The 24167-nt window shown below is 40.4% G+C and overlaps 1 protein-coding gene across 1 annotated transcript in view; it reads right to left on the bottom strand.

Moving 5' to 3' along the window:
- FAM98B (family with sequence similarity 98 member B) overlaps positions 1 to 24167 on the bottom strand; it is a 25663-nt gene that overhangs the window by 699 nt on the left and 797 nt on the right. The window contains 8 exon segments of the mRNA XM_025197734.1: positions 1 to 138; positions 5205 to 5372; positions 9867 to 9983; positions 10356 to 10436; positions 14847 to 14974; positions 19836 to 20012; positions 21847 to 21981; positions 22766 to 22911. The exon segment at positions 1 to 138 is cut by the window's left edge and continues 699 nt beyond it. Of these exon segments, the coding sequence (XP_025053519.1) occupies positions 1 to 138; positions 5205 to 5372; positions 9867 to 9983; positions 10356 to 10436; positions 14847 to 14974; positions 19836 to 20012; positions 21847 to 21981; positions 22766 to 22911 (1090 nt within the window).

Genomic DNA, 24167 nt, shown 5'->3' with positions numbered 1-24167 from the left:
ACCGCGCCCACCTCCTCCACCCCCCCAACCACCCCTCCCACCACCTTCTTGTCTCTTCTGCCAAGGAGGCATTTCAGGAGGAGGTGGTTCAATCTCAGTTGGTCTGCCTCCACGATCTGGTACTCTCCCCATCAGAACCTGTGCAGGGAAATATGCAGTGCTTAGTTTCAGTGGTAATAAGCCTGTTGAAAAAGATGCAGATGTGATGAGCAAGCAAATGCTCTGTTTGCAACATAACAGCAGGCCATGTGGACTTTGAGAGTCAGGACACTTAGATTCTCATCTAACCTCTGCTACTGATTTTGTGAGACAACACAAAGTCTGTTTTACATCAGTAACAGCTCCTAGCTACCTAAGAAAATGTTCAGCTTTAAGTAACTGTTTATAACAAACTTCAGATATTTACCAAGGGTGCTACTTAAGTGCAAAGTACTACTAACATTATAAGCGTCCATGGCTCCTTACTTCTTAAATTAGGATGTTGTAGAAATACAAAGAATGGCAAGGATACGTTCAAATCTAGTAAAAGACTGCACAGACAGATACAGCAACTGACATGGCAAGCTGACAAAACGGGTAGCCCTATTCAATTCTAAATGCCATTCAGCTTGATGCTTTGGCTTCAATTATAAATGACTAAGGCAGTGCCCCAAACTGAAATATAAACAATGCATTATGCAACACTGCAGTAGTACCTTCTGATGAAAAGTATTTTCTTGCTATTTGATGCATATGATTTAATGTATAAAGATGAAAAAGTCACATAGCCTATTGTCATTTTAACATGTAGAGGCACGTCCTTACTTTAAACTGTCATGCAGAAGAATGACAGTTTCAGTTATCCAAAAAGCTTGCTTATTTTCTTGTTTTAGAGGGTTTATTTTCACCCTCCCCCACCACCAAAATTATGAACACTAACATACAAGCTATTTAGCCTGCTCCCTGTCAAAACAGCATCAACCCATATTATATATCAAACAGTATTTACAAAGGCAAAAGGAAGGATTTGTATCAAGGCAACCCTTTGATTCCAGTCAGCCAGTTATGTGATATCCTGGTACCACTAAACCAAAAGAATGTATGCGAGAAACAACTGCTGCTCACACACACCTCCTTTCTTTCTCCAGCTCCTCCTGGTCCTCCTCCCTCCAACTGATTTCAGATGTCCTATTCTATTTGATCCCACAAGCTTTGTGATCCACCTCCGGCACCCAACAATTCCAAAGCTAGTCTTTCTCTACTCTGCCTGTCTTAGTTGCTTCAGAGTTGCGAATTCATCTTTACACCTTGCTCTTACACCATCCAATACCCATTTGTTCCACCCCTCGGTGATGTGACCCTTCTGTTTTACTCATCATTCCCATTAAGAAGGCACAAATTCCACTTTTGCTAAATTAAGAAATCTGGGGACTGTGGTGGCTATTAAGTATCACACCTAAATAGGTTTACAAAGACTTTGAAAGTTTCCAGATATGCAATTAAAAAATATTTGGTCTTTAGCCTACTTTTGGTCTATTTTTAATTTTGGGTTGGTGGGCGGGCAGAAATCACTCCCAGAGACCTTTTGTACCTAGTTTCAACCACATAATGTTTAACTGAGCAATGAGCGTTAAGTCTCAGAAGACTCATCCATAATGAAAAGACACCTAAACTCAACAGCTGTTATGACATGCCTCCTATGGGTATTAAAGAAGTGATGATGAAATCATTACATTTAGTAGCTAAGGTACTGATCTTGGAAGCACCAACTTATGTGCTTAACTTAGAAGCGGGCAACTATTTTGGCTAGAGGGCTGCTTACCAAGTTTTGGCAAGCTGTCAAGGGCCTCATGGGTAGCCACACCTCTTGACAGGTGCCCCGTCCCCTGGTTGCCATCTTGTGACCAAAGTCCTGCCCCTTAACTCCTGACCTTTGCCACCAGAAGTCCCTCCCCTTGCCCCAGAAGTACTCCTTTCAGCAAGGGGTTTGCCACCTCAGAACAAGAAAAATACCAAATTATATTCTTAAAAAAAAAAAAAAAATCGAACATCTACAACATTCATTCATTTGATTTCAAAAAATATTTTTGTCCTGATTTACACGTGTCTGTGTAGTGTACAGAGGTGATTGCACAATAGCTTAAAATGAAGTCTTACTCTTCTATGTTTGGGGGGGATGTCTTGTGGGGAGTAGATAGGTGTGGGGTGAGGGAGTGTGTGGGTGTCCATGTGGGGTGTGGGTGGGTAGGGTGGCTGAGATGTATGAGGGAGTGTGGGGGAGCGCTGCAACAGCTAGGCAGGAGCACAGGGCCAGGGGGGCCCAGAGCAGTGTCTCAGGAGCACGGGGCCAGGCTGGCAGAGGCTTTGGAGCTGGGCCGTCTCTCTCCTGTCCTGGCTGGTGCAGCCCGGCCCAGCTCCATAAAGCCCCTGCCAGTCTGGGCCCTGTGCTCCTGCCACCCCACTCTGGGCCCTGCCAGTGCTGGCCCTGCGCTCCCGCCCAGCTGTCACTGCGCTCCCGCTCACTGCCACTCCTCTCTGCCTGTAGCTGCCATTTCCCTGCTTTCCTGCTTGCTACCACAGTGCTCCAGTACCACATGGTTCCCAGCTGTATGGCTGCGACTGCAGGACTCAGCAGGAGCTGGGCTGGGGCAATCACTTGTGGTCCTCCCCTGCCTCCCTCCTTCCCCCTGCTTCTTATCTGAATTTCCCTCTCCAATGGAGGGAGGCAGGAACAGGCCCAGGGTCCCAGGCCAGAAGCCTCTGCTAGGCAGAGGCTTGTGGTTGGGAGGGGGCTGAGGGAGGGGTGGGGCTGGGCAGCCCTTGCTGCTGGGGTGCTGGGTCCTGCCACTGACTTCCCTGGGTTCTACTGCCCCAGGCTCCTGTCATCTTTGACAGGCAGCCAGGAGCAGATAAATATTAATTTTCTAAGTTAATATTTAGGGGCCCCAGAGGCCAGATAGAATGGCCTGGTGGGCCAGATCCAACCCATGGACTGTATTTTGCCTGACCCTGGCTTAACTTCAGACCTATGACATAAGCAGTCCCATTGGATTCAGACAGACCTCTTATACACAAAGTTAAGCATGTATGTAAAGGTGCTTGTAGGTTTGGGACCTAATTCTATAACTGAAGGATGAATAATAGATTTGATCACAGTAGATTTGCACCTTTTAGACTAACTAAACCAGATCTGCATAAGCTTTCATAGGATCTTAGGAAAATAGGGCTGGATAGGACCTTGCAAGGTCATCCAGTTTAGCCCTCTACTCAAAGCAAGATCATCCCTGCCCAAACTGTCCCAGCCAAGTGTCCATCTAACCTGCTTTTGAAACTTCCCAAACATGGTGATTCCACAACTTCTCAAGGTAGCCTGTTCCAATGCCTGGCCACTCTCGTAGTAAGAAAGTTCCTCCTCAACTGCAGCCTGATTTTCCCTGCTACAGTCTGAGGTTATTGCTCCTAGTCCTGTTCCTTACAGCTACAGAGAAAGCCTATCTTAGTCCTCTCTATAATTACCCTTTAGGTATTTGAAGGCTGTTATTAAATCCCCCCTCAGTAGAGGTGCACCAATACATCGATCCCATATTGTACTGGCAATTGACTCATTTTGGCTGATGCGGTCGATTATGTCACCGATAAATGCCCCATACATGCGTGCACCCACAGCGCAGCACACAGGTGGCTAGAAGCGCAGCCCAGCAGCATGGAGAGCAGTGTCTGGCTGATAAGTCTGTTGTGGGGGAAGGGGCAGGAGGAGGGAAGGGGCATGGGGAGGGAGGCAGACTGAGGCCCCTGCAGCGAGGGAGGGAGTGGGGCAGGGGCAGGCACTGCACAGCCAGGGCAGGGCAGGGCAGGGCACGGGACAGAGCCGCAAGCAGCTTGTCCGGGGGGGGGAAGGGGAAGGGCAGAGGGGGGCAGCTCCTGCCACTACACCCCCCCCCCGGAGGGCATAGGGGACATGACCCCAGATCTGTGCGTGGGGCAAAGGCAGGCTGCCGCTGCGTTCTGGGGCCGGGGCTGCACCAAGCTCTTCTTGGCAGAGGGACTGGGCCAGAGCTGCACTTGGGGTGGGAGGAACTCTGTCAGCCTGCAAGGGGAAACCTATGGTTTCCTGCACTTTTCCCCGCTGAAGGAGAAAATCCGTGTTCTTCTGCAGCAAATGGAAAACCCAGATCCCTGATGATGATTCAACCAGTTACACATCCAACTTACTGTACCTTTCATCTAGTCTGCATTTTTGTATCTTTTTAATTGTAATGTTGTGAGAAACACCATCAAAAACTTTGCCAAACTCAAGGAATATCACATCCACTACTTCTCCTGCATCCACAAAGTCTGTCACTTTATCATAGATGGAAATCAGGTTGATAAGACATGACTTGCTCTTGGTGAAACCATGATGGCTGTTCCTTATCACCTTGTTCCCCCTCTACGTGCTTCACAATGGATTCCTTGAGGGCCTGCTCTATGATCTTTCCAGGTATCAAGTCAGGCTAACTAGTCTGTAATCCTCTGAATCTTTCTCCTTCCTTTTCTTAAAGATGTGCACTATATTTGCCCCTTTTCCAATCACCCAGAACCTTGCCTGATCTCCATGAATTCTCAAAGAGGATAGCAAATGGGTCTGATATTACCTCAGCTAACTCCTTTAGTACCCTAGGGTACATCGCATCTGGCCCTCCTGATTTGAAAGCACCTCACTTCCTTGTTTTTCCATTACTAGACTATTTGTCTCTTTCTCCATCTTTCTGCCAACTGCACTCACCATCTGGTAGTTGCTCCTACTTGTGAAGACTGAAGTGAAAAAGGCATTTACATACTTCAGCCTTCTCTGCATCATCCATAACTAGGTTGCCTGTTACATTGTGTAAGGACCTATGGTTTCCTGCAGCCAAGCATCCAACTTAAAGAACTATCAGGTTTGGTCCTGCCTCCTGAACTATAGAGCAAATATACAGCATTGCAGAAGTACAAAGAGCATCTAAACCTCGCTTTCTTCATCAACTGCAATTCTCATGTACAGCTACTGTGTAAAATGACAGGGTAGCAGAGACGGTTGGGCCAAAGCTATATCAAGAGGAACACTGAAACCCTTCCTTTTCCAGGGCCACAATGCTGCAAAAAGGGAAGAAAATAGTAGGCAAAGAGGAAATTAGCTTTTATAAGTAACTAAAAGTTGCATGAACCATTTGTCTCTATCACATTAGGGGAAGAAAGAGGCCTACCTTATTGATGGCACAAGCTGTCTTTTCTCTTGTAGATCCACTGCTTGTCCTTATTATCTTTGATAAATCCTCTCGGGCAGCAAGAAGGTGGGCTAACGTAATGGTTGATTTCGGAGATAGTACATAACGCTTGGGCTGGTAGATTCTTGCTATGTCATCTGTTTTTACCTATATAATAAAAGGTCAAACATAATTCATTTGTTACAGATCTCATGTAAAAGAAAAGCACTTTAATAAATGCTTATTGTGTACTGATCAGTGATATATGGTAAATCTCAGTCCAACTGTAGAACACAAAGTTTGGATGTTCTAACTATCATAGTAAACATGGTGCCAGTCACTCAATGCCTTCCAGTCTTGTTTCTATCAACCAGCCAATGAACAAAAATGCCAAGGCAGATAGCCATTTGAAGCTTAGCACTCCTCTGGAGCCATTTATTTTTCAAAGTACATAAGGGTGTAACAACTTAGATGTAAGGTTGCTCTCTCAGGGCTTCAAACATGTGATAAGTAGGCTACTGCACAGCATGATAAAAACAGAACATCTTCAAAGTAAGGTTAACTGAGAACAACAAGATTCAGGACTGCATGACACTTCAATATGACTTTTCATAGGTTGCAAAGGGAAAATATTATAATCTCCCAAACAGTTTTTATACAGAAGGATTTTTTTTTTTTATCATTAATCTTTTTATTTCTACCATAAAACAGAGGAGAAAAAGATACGCTGCCTGAAAAGCCTGAAGTCAGCTTCAGAGCAACCAGATATTTGCCCATTTGGCTAGGGCCCAAAAATGGGCCACAAGAAAGGTGCTGGTGAAGACAGAGGATGAAGGAGATATCTCCTTATTGCATGAAAGTTTCAAAAGCAGATTAAACAGACGCTTGGCTGCTAGAATTTAGTCAGGTATGATCCTGCCTTGAGCAGGGAGTTGGATAAGATGACCTTGTGAGGTCCTTTCCAGTCCTACTTTCCAATGATGCTACAGCTTGCCATTCTTGCCTTCAGAAGATCTTGTACCAGATTTCCACGATTTAGAGAAGAGGTGGGCCTGATATAGAAGTAGTAGTAAATACATGTTCTCTGCCCTTCCCAGCTTACACAAGAGAAAAACGTATATGTTCTCTGGGCAAGGGAAAGAATATAAGCTATCCAAAAAGAACAACACATAGCAAAACACAGAGTTGGTCATATGAATATCTCAAGTATATCTTAAAACATCTCTTATATACCCATATTACTCTCACATTAATATGTAAAAGGTTCCATATATACACTCTGAGAAATTTTAAGCAAGTAAAAAAAGGGAATTTTAAAGGCCAATTCTTAAAATGTTTCCAAGGGGACAGTCTTCTTCACAGGTGCAATTTGCACCAACAAATATACCTGTATCTTGCATGCATAATTCAACTGTAACTGTAAAACCTAATGCACAACACACTTGAGTCTCACAGTCTTTATGCTCAACTATAGATGTACATAATTAATCACAACTGCAAATTGAGTATTATCATGGGCACAAATTTTAGACAAAAAGAAAGTTGGTCGCAAGTCTTTTGAAAATTTACACAGTAATGTAATTTCAACCTCTACTGCACTACAATAGACCTTTTGGAAATCTCAGGAACTGTACTTTGTTTTTGCATGAATAATCTTTCTAAGAACAGGCTTCTGACTCATCTCACCACTTTAACATCATTAAATAAAACAATAGATATACTTTTCTCACAGTGGAACAAAAGCAGTTTAAGTCGTTTTCAATGTCACATCTGTGGACTAGTACAAGATCAAATGACTCAAAAATTAAAGTTAATTAAAGTTGGAGTCACATATTAAATTTAAATAAGACTTTTAAAATGAATTGTATTTAAGATTTACATAGTTTTATAGCTACATACTGTGGAACCACATAAGACACAGACAACCTCTACTTTACTCCTCCGACAATTAAAAAAATGCATAGGACCATATTTTCAAGCTTCAGTGCTTAAAGTTAGGCACTGATGGGTGTTAAAAAACCTAAACTGAAGTTCCAACATAAGGAATCCTACTAGACCATGTTTCCTCCAGTCCTGGGGTTAGATATTGCCATCTTTACATAGCAGTAAAGAGAAATTAAATACATGCAGGAGAGTGACTTTGCCATACCAAATTAACTTCCTATCCTTTCTTCTACAAGGCATCAGCATTCAAACTGGATGGGAAGATGAAAGATCCACAAAAAGACTGAATGTCTGAGAAATAAATGATTTGTTCCACAGGGAAATAGGGTTTGTTAAGTTTTTGTTTTAAGAGAAGTTACAAGCTTAACTCACACTAGCGGTTAGGGTGTAATAGGCTCACAGGGAAACTTCCAATCCCAGAGGTAGCCACGTTTGTTTTTTGGACATGCGTGACAAATTAATCTCCATCCCTTCTGAAGAGTCACACTGATCCCCACCCCTGAGATGTGCATCTGACAGGGTTTGCGCCCTGGGGGATTTGGAATGGATGGAGTGTATGGGGAGAGGTGGGGCAGGACACTGCTATGAGAGATGCCACAGCCAAGAGCTATGTTAACCCTTTCTTGGTCCCACAACCACCCAAATTTGTATATGGTGAAAAAGGATCCAAAGTCCTGAATTTGTCAGCAGCTACAGGGTCGGGGAAAGATTAATCCAGCTCTTGGCAGAAACACCTGACTGCTCCTCTTACAGCAACACCATGCTCCTACTCTACTCCATATGGCCAAATGCTCTAGACCAGCAGTTCTCAACCTCACTCCACCTATGTAAAATCAAAAAAGCCTGGTCGCACCAGTTGACAAGCGGGAGGGGGGTCCCCCCAGAGGCAATTCAAAGAGCAGGGGGGAGAGGGTGTTGTCCCCCAGCAAGCACGCAAAAGCAAAACCAGAAGTGCTGCCATGACACTTCTGGTTTCACCGCCATGACCCAAGTCCCATCTAGAGGACCTTTGCATCCCACCAGTGGGACACCTTCCATCGGTTGAGAATCCCTGCTCTAGACCCACCTGTCTCAATTCTGATAATTCCCTTTACTGAACACCTGGGGCTCACATGCCACATGCAGCAGCTATCTGCACCCCTTGCAGCACACATGCTGCCAACTGGCCACCCCTGACCTATCTGGATACACAAAACGGTCACAGGTTTTCTGATACACACTGCAATTTGCTGGAAAAAAACCCCAAAACAGTTGATTTTAGGCTTCCATTTGGTTCAGTAGTTTGAGAACTAAGCTACTAGCAGCTTTCACAGGAGGAGTTATAGAATGATCCCAAGGACTGTGCAAGCAGTTCTATGCATTGGCTCTCCCCCTACATTAAGGCCTGTTGTTTGTCTCTTTCCAAAGAAACACTTTGATGTTCTCCTACAGTGGTCTAAGGAAAACAAAAGGAAATGAAGAAACTGTTTATTATCTTGTGGACCAGAAGCTGAATGCAAGCCAACAGTGTGTTCCTGTTGCCAAAAAGAGAAGACAACAGCATATTAGGTTTCATTAACAGGAGTGTCGCTTGTAAATTGAGGGAAATGATTCTTCTGTTCTATTTGGTACTGGTGAAACCTCATCTAGGAGGTCTGTGTCCAGCTTTGGACACCATACTTCAAGAAAGTTATGTACAGCTTAGAAAGAGTCCGGAAAAGAGTGACAAAAATGATGAGGTGGCTAAGAAACGTGACTTAGGAAGAAGGCTAAAAGAACTCAGATTATTCAGTCTGCAGAAAAGAATGACAGTGGATATAATAATAGTCCTCAAATACCTGAAAGGCAATTACAATACTCTATCTCCATCCTCTTTCTTTGTGACTGTGATCCCCTGGGATAGGACTAGGAGCCACGGCCTCAAACCGCAGCAGAGGAAATTCAAGTTGGCAAGTAGGAGGAACTTTCTATAAAGATGGCTATGAGGTGGAACAGGCCATCTAAAGATCCTTGGATATTTTTAAGAGCAGGCTGAAATAGTTTAGTCAGGGATGATCCTGCCTTGAGCAAGGATCTAGATCAGACAACCATGTGAGGTCCCTTTCAGCCCTACTTTTCCAAGATCAAGTTAAATAAATAAACACATAAATAAAAAGACCATACAGAAAGCTATTGTTATTGGAATTTTAGGAGTGCTTTGGACAACAAAAGATGGGTAACATTACAATTTAGACCCACGATTCTCAACCAGGGAGTTGTGGCATGCTGAGGTGCCTTGAGAACCTTTCAAGGGTGGCCTAGGATGCCACACAACATTAACACTATTAGGTATGCACACAAGATTCACAAGATAAACCTAGAGATTTCAAATAGGAATTAACAGTATTAAAACCACTCTGACTTGTTGTGGTCTTTCTGAGTTCTTTGCAACAGAGAATTGCTCTATTATTTTTCTATAATCAAAAATGAGTGAAAACTAAGAGCTGACATTTTTCAAGGGCTGCCTCAAGTCTAAGCAGAGGTGCCTCAAGTCTAGAAAGACTAAGACACATTGATCTAGACAAATCCTCTCTCTATCACATCCAGGGAAGGTATGTTAGGAGGTGATGAAGGAAGTTGGTTAGACAGAACTGGTTGTAACAGGAAAAACATTTTTCATGAAGTACATCTTCTGCAAGACAGCTCGGAAAATTGTAATAGACTCCCACCTGCAGGAAGCCAATAATAAAGCATGCTTACCTTTGCTCTATCAGACCAACCAAAGGACTGAACTGTCACATCTAACCTCTTCATTAACATCCGACGACGACATTCATATTCACTACGGAGAGCATCATTGATTTTTTCCAATCTTTCCTAAAACATTAAATAGCACAAATACTGAATTCTACTAAAAACAACAAGTCCCTTCAACCTTACCCATCCCTATGACATCTGTTGCTAGTTGGCTATCAAAAGCATGCATATATCATTTATGGCACTTCATGCATAAATGGACACCTCAGCAAAATCAGTCTATACCAACTGAGTGAATGAAACATTTTAGTATGAAATCAGTTTAGTATTAAAGTATTTTTGTGATTTAATTGTAAACATTCACTGTCCATTACTTAAAGCAGACTGCAAAATGAGTATGAAGAGCTCATATGCATTATGTCTGTCATATGCATTATACAAGGCATTATACAATGCATTATTTGTGGATAGCAAAGTAAAGAGCATTCTTACCACTTGATCAGGATTCAAGGATGTTGTTAACAATGGTTTCCCCACATGATTACTGTGAATTTTTGAGAGAATATCCTTTATCTGAAATAAAGCCACATACATACATACATACCCTTGTCAAAATAAATAGAAAGACAGATCCAAATGATATTCACAAATGCATTTCAACAACTTGCTTTAGTCCTGAGATTTAATATAGTGCAGCTTTCTACTAAAATTTGGTTCTATTGCAGAGTCTTTGTTGTACCCTTAAAACCAGATAAGGACCTTTTAGCCTGCTAAAATCCCTTAAAAGGATTTTTTTTTTTCATAGCATGAGCCACATACAATTTTTTTTGTGGACCACATTCATTAACAATTGCACTAGCCAATCACCTCCCAGTCATAACTGCATAATATCTGTGTGGTAACTTCAGCAATCATTTGCACTGACAAGTAGGAATAGTATTGTCTTGTAGCACCTGGAAACAAAGAGGTACATCAGACCAATTTTCGCATTTACCTTACGGCTAAAGGTAAATGCTGGTAATAAAGATTTCAGTTAAGATATTTTCTACTGTTATTTTTCTCTTTTAATCCAATTGGCAGCTTCTTTTTATATCCTCTTCAAAACATCTATTTCCCTCTTTTACCACTGCCTAGTACCCATTTCCCTCTTTCACCTCTGTCTAGCACCATCACTGCTGACATTTCTGGCCTTTAGTCTTCTCCTACCTAGTACTTTCATTGTCCCTTACCTCATTCTCAGTTATCCTATTTGCATCCTCCCCCTTTCATTACAGCAAACTTTTTCACATCACCTCCTATGCTTGAAAGAAGCTCTCTTCTGACAGTCCTTTCAGTTCTTCCACAAACTTTACAACAAATGCCCAGAAATTTCTACATAACTCTGAGGTCAACCGATCCTTTATATAGGTTATTGTATAACGATATTACTCATGACAAGTTTAGGATGTTGGGGAAGGGATAGTGTCTTAATTGATTTTTGGATGAAATATTGTATAAATCAAAACAAATTAGATTAAAGCTAGAATTATGTACCTTTACAATCATGGCACTTGGGAGCTTCAGAAGAAATCCCATTATAATTCTAGATCTAAGGCAAACCATCAAATCACCTCTCTAGAACTAGTTAGTTATCTAGTATGTATGCACAGAATTTTCACAAGACACATGAAATAAAGGTAAACTCCAAAGCTCTCTTCTTCCATTCATATTTTTAAATTCTAAATCTTCTTGTCAGAAATTAAAGGGCTACCAATATCTTGAAAGATTTATATGTTTCCTTAAAGAAAGCACCAAGAAGCAGTTTTGCACTGTCACTAAGAATCAAAATCTAGAGCAAGATGATTAAGAAAACCATTTGAGTAGCAGTACTTTCCATTTCTTTTTAAAAACTGAGGATTTTGTTTTTCTTGGTGTTGAAGAACTTAAGTTTGTTCAGTGTGCCTTTCATATGAGAGTTTACATACCCCAAGAGAACCTTTCCCCCACTTTTCAAGATAGAAATATTGCAAATATTTTGTATTCTCCTACATCAAGGTCACAGAAAAGGCACAATAACAAGTTTCTCAAAACTAGGATTTCCCAAGGTGGTAGGCAAAACAGTGTCTCCCCCTAACAGCACTCTGAAGTAAGCAAATATTCTGAAAACTGACTGTTCAGGCCTATAATGTGACTTGGTGGCCAGTGAAGAAGAGGGATCCTCGTGGGGTATAGTGGCTTTTACACAACCCCTAACCCCAGTTACTGCCACAGATAAGAAAAGGGGACATGGCCAGTGCCTTTTTACACACCACTGATTTCCCTCTCCATCTGTTCCTGCATTGGTTTCAGAAGGCCACCAACAGCCTGCGTAAATTTTCAACCAACTTCAGATTTGTCTACGAGACAGATTGCCCTGCGGATCAGGGAAGTATCCCAGGGCATCAGGAGAGCACAATGGCCCCCTATGCATACCCTGACCAATATGCCTGGATTTAGCAATGCCTCAAAATTTAAATTTGCTTAAAATATATACAATCATGGAACTTGGGGGAAGGGGGAGGAGGGAAGAGGGAAATGGCTGGAGGGCCATAAACTAAAGTGAACAAATGGCGACGTAACAAGCTGTGCATGTCATAATAGTGTACATCACAGAGCTGGCAAACTGCAGAGATGATAATAAGTTATTAGTAGTCCAGAAGGAAGAATAAGTAGAATGTGAAATGAAAATCAGAAATGACACTAACTGAAGCAACCCACACACTCCAGTAAGAAAAGAAACATAATTGCCTAATGACATTAAAAAAAGAGAGAGATTAACTTTGGAAAGAGAAATATACAGATCCGAAAGAAAATCTAAAACATCAAATGAGCGAGAAAACTCAGTAAAGCACCAGTACTGAAAGGGATGAGTGAAAGCTGAGAAAATCAACTTAGATATGAATTTATAACTAGAGAAGGAAGTTGAAAGAGAAAATACAATATTGGGCTCAGTATATAAAAGGCAGGGAATCATAAGATAAAGCAGCACAGTTTAATCCAATTGTGATAAACTCAGAACTGTGGCCTTTTCTTTACCATAGAGATTGAAAAATGTATAGCACTCTGGAGAAGGAGGGTTTGTGAGAATGTGAAGGAGGACAATCAGCACCTACATAATCTAATCTGGATTTTAACTGCAAAGTTTCAAGGTTGACAGGGAAGTGGAACCCACTCTCATACTCACAGCTCCAGCTATGGCTGTCTTGGCCTTAAAGTACACTAGCAAAGGCAGGGAAAGAGAAAAAATAAAAGTCCTGGGGCAATCTAGGTAAAAGTCCAGGTTAACTCTGCAGTCAACAGAGTTTTTAAAGGAAAATTTAAAATCTTACATGATGACAGCAGGATCAGCATGTAGCTGTTCTGAGTAATCTTAGTTCTAAAAGGCATCCATTGCATTTCCAGAAATCAATTGAAGGATTACAAATTTGACTGATAACAAGATATTTACTAGGAATATAACTGGTATATCTGTGCATTTCTAGGGCAGACATGGCATTATTTATATTATCTAGAAACAGTCTCTAAAGCATATTAGTTACTAAATTGTTGGATTTGTCTTTAAAAAAAAGGGGGGGGGGAGAAAAAGATGCCATACAAAGCAAGTTTTTTGGACTTTGCTCCTGAAATGATTAATTGCATTTAAAAAAAGAAAGGAAAAGAAAAAACACACAACCTATTCATCTCAGTTAAATATCACGTCTTAAATAAGTATGGAAAGAAAGGGTATTTGATGCTTTTAAATCCTGTAGTTCTAAGTTTTTTAATTATTCTAAGACTTTGAAAAAAAAATTGAAGATGAACTATAAACACTAGTTTATTTTAAACTAAACTGCCAACTGTTCAAGGAAGGGACAGTTTCTTAATTGCCTGTGAAGTGTCATACACATTTACAAAAACAAACAAAATCACATAGAAACTACTATAATAAAGTTTGTCATATCCCTTTTACCCCTTCATACTCCTCCATTTGTCAGATGCTTTTATTGGTTTTGATATTTATTCTCCTAGCTGTAAGAATATTTTTGCATGATCTATTATACGTTGACCTATTTAGGCATATAGTGTACAGTAAACCAAATGTTTTGTCATATTTCTCAATGACTATGATATTACAATTAAGCATTGTATAATGTATTTGCACAAAGTATATTGGATGCATTATAATACACATTTTGAAAACTAGTCAGGTTAAAAACAATGTACTAGTTTTGAGAACAAATTTCAGAAAAAACTTCTTAAAACTTTTTTTATTCTATTCTATTTTTCCAATTTTCGTAAGATCCCATCTTCTCTCCGTTTTAGTTCATTCTGTACCATTTCACTGCATTTTACTTAGACAGCTTTGATCTTGTATTTTGTACTATCACCAGACCACTTAAGGCAAATGACACTGGTGGCAAGAGACTTTTTGAAGTCTTTGTATTATGATTTTGTGTTGTTTGGAAAGTTACTTTTTATTTGTCCATTTCTAAGTAGTGATTAAGTTTGTACTATCTTCTGTATGAGGACTAAAGCTAGGGATCAGCAATATAAATTACAAGAAAATACATTCCTGTCAAATCTCCTGAACTTCTGATGGAAGTTCACCTCAAAGTTATGCTTCTTTTACACTAAATATCAGTGTTTTTACCTAAATTTACTGGGGCAGGGCAAAAGGAGGGCAGTATTACCTTGACAAACAAATCCAACAGGTAATATACTAATTTTTTAATCCCACCAATTGAGGGGAATAAATTTAGTATTACAGCCAGCATGGTCTCAGTTCTTCACATTGCTTTAGTTTATTAACCACTATACCAGATTACCATAATTAATGTAAATTTTAAAGTGACACTTAAGATGTTCAAAGTCTGACCCATTACAGAAGTTAGGATCTCAAGGAAAAAAGTGATCTGGACATTATACTTATTTTTTAAATAATCTGAGAAAAGATTAAAAAAAAATCAACATTCTAATATGCCATACCAAAATACAATGTGTGATCTGTCCCTTTGGTATACCGCTGATGCAAAGCCAAATACTATTCTCAGAACTATTCCCACAGCTACTGACAATGGTGAAGATGCTAGACAGAGACAAAGAGCAGACGTGTTGAAATGAAAATACATTTACAAATTGGATAAAATTGGCAGATAAGTAAGAAAGTTTCCATTTTAATTATTTAGTTGCTCTAATAAAAGATATTGCCTCTACCCAAAGAGTTTTGTCTATCCATTTTAATGATTAATTTTAAGTCAAAATATAATATGGAACCAAATGAATTTAGACGCAATACACATTTAAGAATTCAAACACTTATTTCAAATGAATTCTTACTAGAAAATAGTGCTAAAAAAAAAAAACCTTAACCACTACTTCTGTAAATATTTTTGCTAAAATATCATCTGAATTTAGTATTTCTCCACAGATACTTATAATCGTTTCTAATATGTCAATAGAAATTGTTAATTTGTCCCTTTTAAAACTAAGTCTTGGGCATAGTGAAACAAAGATGGTATAGTATTTCCCAGGGATGGGACAAGGAAATTTGTATTTTGTAAATGAATTAGTATGCAAAAGACAAACTGGAGTATTAATTCTTAAAATATAACACACCTTGCAAACTCCAAAGTATCACTTTCAATGTGTCTGTCACTGAGGCAATAAAGAACAGGGCTAAAGAGCTTATACGTGAAAAAGTTTGTATCAGTTTTCAGTTCATGTCAGTAACTTATAATTTTCTACATATTAAAATTATAAAAATCTATACACCCGAACAGACAAATTATTCTTTTTTGAAGGGGGAGGGGAGGCCCTTAAGCTTTTCCGGGATCATATAGAAAAGGGGAAATTATTAATGCAAAAAAATACTTGCTAGATTCTGTATTTTGCATGGGATTTTTTTTCCCTATAGGGTCAGATACAGAACACCTCCTGGTATGCTTAATGTTCAATCTTTTATATCAAATTAAGAGCAATGCAGGCTTCCCCCACACAGGGGAGCCCCTTCTCATAGAGTGTGATCTTTCACTGTATAACAACAACAATGATCTTAGCTGGCTTGGTGAATTTTTATTTAGTGCTTACTGCGAGCAGCCAAACTAAAGAATAAAATCTAATTATCTTGTATATGCTCATGTAGCCATCTCAGAATGCCTCAAGTTAAAACCACTACTAGATATGAAGGAACATATATATTCTATACTAGCCAAGGAGCGAATTTTCCTAAGTTCATAAAAAACATCCTCCACTTTGAAGTGTTATTGGAGAGAATTAGTAAGTGCCACAATTTTTAGTACTGTATGCCAGATCCAGACATGCGGGCATGTGTGGTTTGTGGGCCTGCAAACTTCTTTGTAGTGCCACAAACCACGTGTTGTACATTAAATTGTACAAGGCACTGCTAATTTGCAGCATCAGGGCAAAATTTGCTACAAGGATTTCCTGGTAGGAAAAAAAAAAAAAAAGCATAGAAGAAAGAAGCAGCACAAAGCATGCCAAAGTGGCATGCACTGAGACAAATGTGGAGATAAGGGAGCAGGCAGCCCTCGGCTGTGGAGCCCCCGCACTGGGGCGCAGTGTTCCTCAAGACAGGGGAGCAGGCAGCACCTGGCTGCTCCCTTGTCTGCATGCCTCAGCACAGGGGCTCTGCTGCAGATCCCCTGCACTGAGGCACATGGAGACAGGGGAGCAGCCAACCCAAAGCCCAGGGCTGGTTGCTCCTCCATCTCGAGGCACACTGTGCCCCAGCCAACTCCTCCATAACTGGCTGGGATGAAATGTGCCTCAGCGCAGGGGTTCCATGTGCCTTAGGGCGGGGACTCCACAGCAGAACCCCTGCGCTGGAGCATGCGGATACAGGGAAGCAGGTAGCTCAGAGCTGGCTGGCTGGGGCACAGGGTGCCTCAACATGGGGGCTCCACAGTGTGTGGAGATGGGGGAGCATCCAGCCTTGGGCCGCCAGCTCCCCCGTCTCCACTGCTGCTCCTTGGCTGCCTGGGGCACAGGGTGCCTCAGTACAGGGGCTGCCTGACAGCTAGCACTGCACTGAGGCACCCTGCGCCCAGCCAGCCCCCTCTGAAGCACATGGAGTAGTGGGACAATGTGTCCCACTGCAAAGGGCACAGACTGTGGCACAAAGTAGCAGCACAAATTTGTGCTGCTGCAAACAGACCCCTGTCCGTGTGGATGTGGCCAGAGAGGCCACTCAGTTATGACACATTTAAAAAATAAAATAAAAATTAAAGTGTAAGGTTTGTTTGTTTTTTTAAGAACACATTCTATCTACAAGATCTTAAAAACAGCAACATTTTAAAATTTACTTATTGCCTAAGTTGCTTCCAATCAACTGCTAAAGAATCAGGCCAGCACCAATGCCTTTGAAAAAAATCTATGCTGGGGGACCACTGGCTTGCTAGAAATGAAACTAGCTAGCCAAGGGATATAAAAACTTGCTATGAAATGCAATGCAACTGGAAACTTGGTGTTACAGTAAAACCAACAGATCCCAGTGCTATAAAAAAATCATAGGAAACAGAGACACTTAGTTGCCTATAGTCAGGGAAGTGGTCTTTTAATATTTTTGTTAAAGTTTTCATTGTTGCATGTAATACAGTGTTGTCATACTCTATGTACACACAGGTAGCATATTAAACATTACATTGAAATTGAGTTGGAAACACACAATTAAAATATATCCGATTTAAAAGTTTTGGCTGGCTCCCATCCCTGTGGCAACATGATTTAGCAATAAGACTATGCAGGTGTTTTCATTTCCTTCTGATTTGACATTAAGAGAGGTCTGCTGTTTCACTTGAAGACACCCATCTTTAGATCTTAAGAAATGGTCAGGAAAAAGCAATAACTAAAGAAATGGCAAATAAGATGAATTAGCAGTCTACCAGGCTACTTGTGTCATATTATCTCAAAACAGTTTAATAAATTAGTATAAATTTTGATTATTTATATCATCCAGCTTGTTGAGCAGCCACATCCCTACAGAAAGAAGAGTAAGATAGCTGAGGGAATGTTTTGGTGTGGGAGACTCAGGGATTTGGTTGACTTCTGAAATGGTTATATTATTGAATGCCTCATCGTATAGGTCTGAGGTCTGTTTCTTAGATCCAAAATAACAAACTCATCAAGCTGAATAATTTTCCATTCAAACTGGTGCCCATTAGCAAAAAACTGGGTCACTACAGCCTCAATTCATGGTGTCAGAGAAGGGCTGCAGCAATAGAAAACACTCGGTATAAAAGAAGAAACAAAACCCCCAGGTATTAGGTATTAGTGCTGCCTTTTAGAAACACAGATTCTGAGATGTTTGGGGACCATGAAAGGATCCAACTACAATTTGTTTTCACTGGAGTCTTAGAGTTTTAGTTTATAAAAAACAAATTTAAGTTCCTTAGTCTTGATTACTCTCTAAGATACAAGAGAGTGAATATCTAGAACGTCCATTGTGCCAACCAACATAGTTAATGTTGGGCATCTCAAGCTTTGGGTACTGAAGTGGGGACATCTTAGAGAGCCTAGTTTACAAAAAGTGTTTAGCATCCACCTTCTGGAAAACAAAAAAGTCTTTCAAAAATGTCCAGTTGAGCACACAAATCAAAACACCCAAAATAACTTCTTAGTCTCAGTGTTTTTTCTTCTGACAGATTATTTAGACAGCTGACATGAACTGGTAAGCATTTTATAGTAATCTAAACTATATTACAAATTTAGGCAGGAAAAGAAAAGGTTTCACATTCATCTGTTTCACTGAAAACTGAGCAGCTTTGGAGAAGTGCTCACATACATGTCTGCACACAGCACAAGAATGTGTCAAGAATCCTAAACATGATCTTTAAGTACTAGAACTATAAATGATGGTAACCCCTCCTCCCCCTACAAATATCTAACATTTATAATTTCTAAATATCTTAAGAGCTATAAAAAAACCCTAAAGGTTATTTTAGGGTATGAAGAGTATTCTACAGCAAACTAGTCAATATGGAACCAAATTAAACAAGCAGGTTGAACCTAGTAGACAATAGTTTTAAACACTGTCTTGTTGAATGAGGTTTAAGTTGTTGGGTAACTTGGGTTAGTCAGGGCTCTGAGGTGACAACCCACAGAACAGTTTAACATTAAATTACTATAATGTTAAGTACAGAATATCCTACTGGATAAATACCTAATTCACTTAAATGGATAACAGTCCAGCTGTTTTCATGGTAACAAATGTCGGTTATCTGCATATTAGTTAAGTGCCAGAACCATTTAAATTCTGAGACCTGTTATCTCTGTAGTAACTGTGCTCTGTATAAGTGCAAAACTGATGAAACAACCGGACTGTAAATTACACAGCTTCTAAAACAGCCCTCAACCAACTTGATTCTGTCAGTTTTATGGCTGCTATTGAAGCATAAGGCACTCCTAGAAAGAAGCCTTAATAAAATGCAAAAACCTTACTGCAGTGCAATCAATAAGCACAATTTATTTTGAGTTTGGGTAAGTGTGTACTCCAAGTAAGGCAGCCCCATAGTATGCCCTTAAAGGTTTAGGCAGTATTTATAATCCAGGAAGAAACTGTGGAAGATTGGTGTGATCAAACATTCAAATTAAATACATATTTGGATCACTGCTGATTCAGGTAAATAAAAGCAAAAACCCCATCTTATTTTAGGAGGTGTTTGGTAAAATAGTAGACTTCCCCACCTGGTCCTACATTCTACAGATAGCAAAATATACCTCATCAGAAACCACATTTTTCAAAAGATAGCAAAGATTTTTCACTTGATAACCAAAAATTGGCTAAAGGTATGCAATTTAGACATGATTAAAATAGTTTTCAAAACTAGAATTAACTTCTGTGTTAGTTGGAGAAACCTTTGATACTTAACATTTGACTTAATTAGACAGTAAGATATATAGTGTAAGAATATCTGAATTATAGAAAATTACAGAAAGAAAATTAAAAGTTCTGTACCTTTGATTCCACATTGCTCAATAAAAGAGGCATGTCAGAAGATGATGACTTTGATAGGCCCAGTGAATCAGAGATAGTTTCCACTTCGTGATAGATTTCATTATGCTTTTCCAAGTGAGAACCTTTAAGTTGTTTGTTGTGCAGTATCCTTAAAGCTTGAAGCTCCGTACTTAGAAATACTAGAGAAAAAAGTGCCATAATAGGATCTTTAAGAAAGCTTGAATAACTTTGTGCCTGCATTCTCACAGAAAATAAAACACAAATTAATAAAATACAAAATAAATAAAACCATAAGAAAATAGAAAGGGATTAGACAGAATTCTGTCAACTTAAGGACAAATTTCAAACTTATTAAAAAAAAAAGTTATAGAAGCATACAACTGGATGTTACTCATTTCTGGTGCCTACTTGTTTTCTCCTGCAAAATTCTCTTTTGTGTGACTAATATTGCTCCTTATCTAAAACAGTCTCTGCCCTCAATCTCAACTCCTTCAGCCTGGTATACGAACAGATATACATTTGTAGATGCTTCAAAAGAAGAGGAGGAGCTGTTGTTGCTTGGAAGCACATAGCAGCTGTGATGTACCTATTATGTGCGTAAAAGCCAGTAGCAATACAAGCTAGCTATATCACCCAACTCTGACCCTGGAAGAAGAAGAGTTAAAGCTAAAGTTCTTTTACACCAATGGTGCTCAGGCTGTGGTCCACAAAACCAGTAAGAACAACCTGTCATCTAGCTGCATGCATATTGAGTTCTCTGAGCTCAGTAGCATGTCAGCGTGGGTTCTGCTCAGAGCCACTGCTTTCACTCCAGAGCCCAGGGACTGAATACTGCCACCATTTGTCTCTTTTCCCCTGCTACCTCAGTGGCAGGGACATTCACCCCCTCCACTCCACAGCTCCAACTGGTGAGCTCAGGGAGGCTCACTATACATGCAGACTTCCAACTATGCTATTTTATGAGCACTCAGCACATTTCTGATTTTACGATCTGGCCCACTTGTAAAAAAAAAAAAAAAAAAGCTGACTGTACTACACACTCTACACAACAATCATGCAAACATAACAGCTATATTCTTCAATAGCAGTACAATTATTATATCCATTACACTCTTTAAGTCTCTTTCTTTGACTTCTTGTCTATTCTTTCTACTCAGTTCCAGTTGTTTCCCCATCCCCTGGTTCCTTGCCATATTTGGCTCTCTTCACACTACTATCTATGCCTTTCTGCACATTCCTAGTCCTATCAGCTTCTCACCTAATCTCAGTCTTTGTTACTTCTAATCCTTCTGTCCCATCAAGATTTCCCTCAGTGCTTCCATTCCCAAAGTCCCAGGCTTGGTAACCCAGCTTCAGCCCGTCTCACTAACCTCATGTCCAAGACACTATTTCCACCCCCTCAATCCAACTATTGTCGTCTCTGATAGAGCTGAGCTGAGCAGGGTGCGGGGCCTGGGGCAAATCAGCCCATGCAGGGCCCCACCCTCACTCCGATCCCATGGCCCCGGACCCGAAAAAGCTGCCACCGCCATCCTGATCCCATGGCCCTGGACCCGAAGAAGCTGCCACCGCCATCAGTGGCAAGGGGGGTAGTAAGTGGCTCTGCCCAGCTATACGCTGCTGCTGCTCTGCCCTGCTCCGCGGGGGCCCCCAAAGCACAGGGCCAAGGGTGGTTGCCCCAATTCACACCCCCTTAGGGATAGCCCTGGTCCTTGCCCTCAAATCAGTTGACTTCTTACCTCATGCTGTCTGGGAACCAGTAGAGAAGTCATTAAATTCACTAGAGAGGCAGGCCCTTGCTTGCAGTTTTAATACCCTACCCAAACTGATGCAGGACCACTCATTTGAAAGAAATTTCAGGTTTCGTTCCTATAATACTCAAACTGTGGGACTAGTTTATGCACTCTGATCAGCCCTAATAACTATGAGGGGCCAGAGCATGTTTTTTTAAAAATTAAGACATATACAGTATATAAAAGATACCAATTCTTAATGGGAATTATCAGAACTTACATAGGAGTTTAAGACAATCTTCTTTCTTTTGTAATCTGTCTTTAACATCTCCAGAAACAAGTACTGAATATGGGCAAGCCATTTCTTTTAAAAAACCGCTAATCTCAAGCTGGAAGCTTTCCACATCTTTCTCACCTTAAGAAAATAGAAAACAAAGTAATTGGAAAGTTAGTGGGCTTCTCAAACACAAATTACAACCTATTGCCCTTAATACAAAAGTTTATATGTGAGATATTGATTGATGGCAAAAGATATTTATGACCTATTAATCAACATCACTTTCCATGATCTTGAAGAAAATCTTGCACAAACATTTTTTTTCAAAAATGAATCTTGCAAAACACTTTTTTTTATTCCCAAGAAAAATGTTACACTGATCTATTAAGGAAGGAGTGCACCTCGTTGAAATGAACTAGGAGCTAGCATGTAACATGAAAACAGATAGTCCATTTTCCACTTTCAAATAAAAATATCACTGCCATGTGAATATTTTATATCACTAAAAATGAATCACTGTAGAGTATTTAAATTATGTAAGAAAAAATAACTAAATGCTGTGTATTTATTTAAAATATCTCACTGAGGAAACAGAAAGTTTACAAATATTTGTAGGTAGTATGCTAATGTCCTTTTTACATTAAGATTACTTTTAAATAATTATATTGTCAATTTAAAAAAAAAAATTCAGTTAAGTTGAAATAGAACACTTCCACGCATGCACAAATGAGTTTCAACCTCTTGCTTATCTAGACTATAGCTATTTTACTGCTAAGTTTCAAAATTGTTTCTTGAAACAAGATCATAATTTATACTTTAAGAGTAAATGACTGGGGAAAAAAAAAACAAAAAAAAACACGACACTTAGGCAAATACCAACTAATTAAAATAATATGCAGTCCAAAGTCTGTGCAAATACCACCTGCTGATGTGATACTTTCTTCCAGGTCACAGAGAGGTTTTATCTGGGAGCTTAACCAAATGCACAGTTCAAAAAATTCTGGTGAAGACAATCCATTTTCTACTGCTTTGTTCAGTGCTTCCTCCTCTAGTAGAGGACCTTTGTACCTGGACGGGGAGGGAAAAAATGAAGAGTATTAATAAAATATCTACTATTACACATGGATTTTTATACTGCTTTAATATAAACCATTTAAGAAATATTTAGCATTAGGAGAATGATGGTGCGTTATTGGAATGCATCACAAAGTGGGAGATGTACATGTTCATGTACCACAAATAAGACAAATCACTCAATCGTTCTATTTACCCTGTAGCATTTCAGGCTACATTGAATACACTAGGCATCAAGGCACAGTATACAGGGGCGCTCAATTTTCAAAAACCACGTAAGCAAAACCGCTTACCGTTTCATCTTAGATCAGCAGCAAGTCAAACCCAAATTAACAACGCTTAATTTCACCTTTCCAAATTCACGCATTGCAGGGACACTGGGCTGCAATGTTTGGCACGTCCAGTTTCATTTAATACACCCTCAATTTCAAAACCTACTGGAAGATTTATTTTTTTTAAATTACCTCCTAAAGTTTTCTTGATTATTTTTCTGTAGTCGGAAAAAAAGAGTACTAAGAGCTGGCATTTCCGAGGGCTGCCTTGGGTCTAAAATGGTTGATGACCACTGGCCTATGAAGTGCATTTCTACCCTGCCTCCTGCCTGCCTTCACACTGACACAGCTAACCTCTCGCTACCTTTGAGGCAGACACAAGGGCCAGTTTTCACCATCCAAATGCCTTCAAATCCGTGAGGACGGTAAACTCCAACCATGAATTGAAGTATGTGAGAAAAGGCCGGCTGCTCCCCAGAGCACCGCCTACCCCGCATTTTCTTTGAAACAACTGTACATGCGTGCAGGACCAATGACAGTCACTGCACCAGAAGAGAGTTGTGTGGAAATCGGCCGCCAGCCTTGGTGGCTTGCTCCCAAGAGGGAGATCCTCGCGCTCCTTGCCAACTCTCACGATTTGCGGTATTGCTCTGAAGGTCTATGCTTGGGGGATGTGAAAAACTTGGCTCTTTATTTGTATTTATACACACACATAAATAAAAGTGTACACTTTTATTTCTAAATGAAGGAGCTAAGGAAGTGACTGCGAGGAAGCTAGGGTTGCATCGAGGGCGGAAAAACAGGCCGGTGTCACTGCAGCTGCCCAGCTGGCCGAGTCGCTCATGGGGAAAGGCAGGGTTTCTTGGGGGCGGAGGCTGGTGGGGCAAAAGGCGCGGCGAGGACGGCGCCGGCCAAGCCCGCGCCAGCCAGGCCGAGCAGCACAGGAAGCGGGGCTGGAAGGGGAGGGCGGGGGGCGGG

Source organism: Alligator sinensis, unplaced genomic scaffold, assembly GCF_000455745.1.
Source record: "Alligator sinensis unplaced genomic scaffold, ASM45574v1 scaffold262_1, whole genome shotgun sequence".
In the NCBI taxonomy this organism is placed as follows: Eukaryota; Metazoa; Chordata; order Crocodylia; family Alligatoridae; genus Alligator; species Alligator sinensis.
This window is presented reverse-complemented; position numbering and strand designations above follow the sequence as displayed.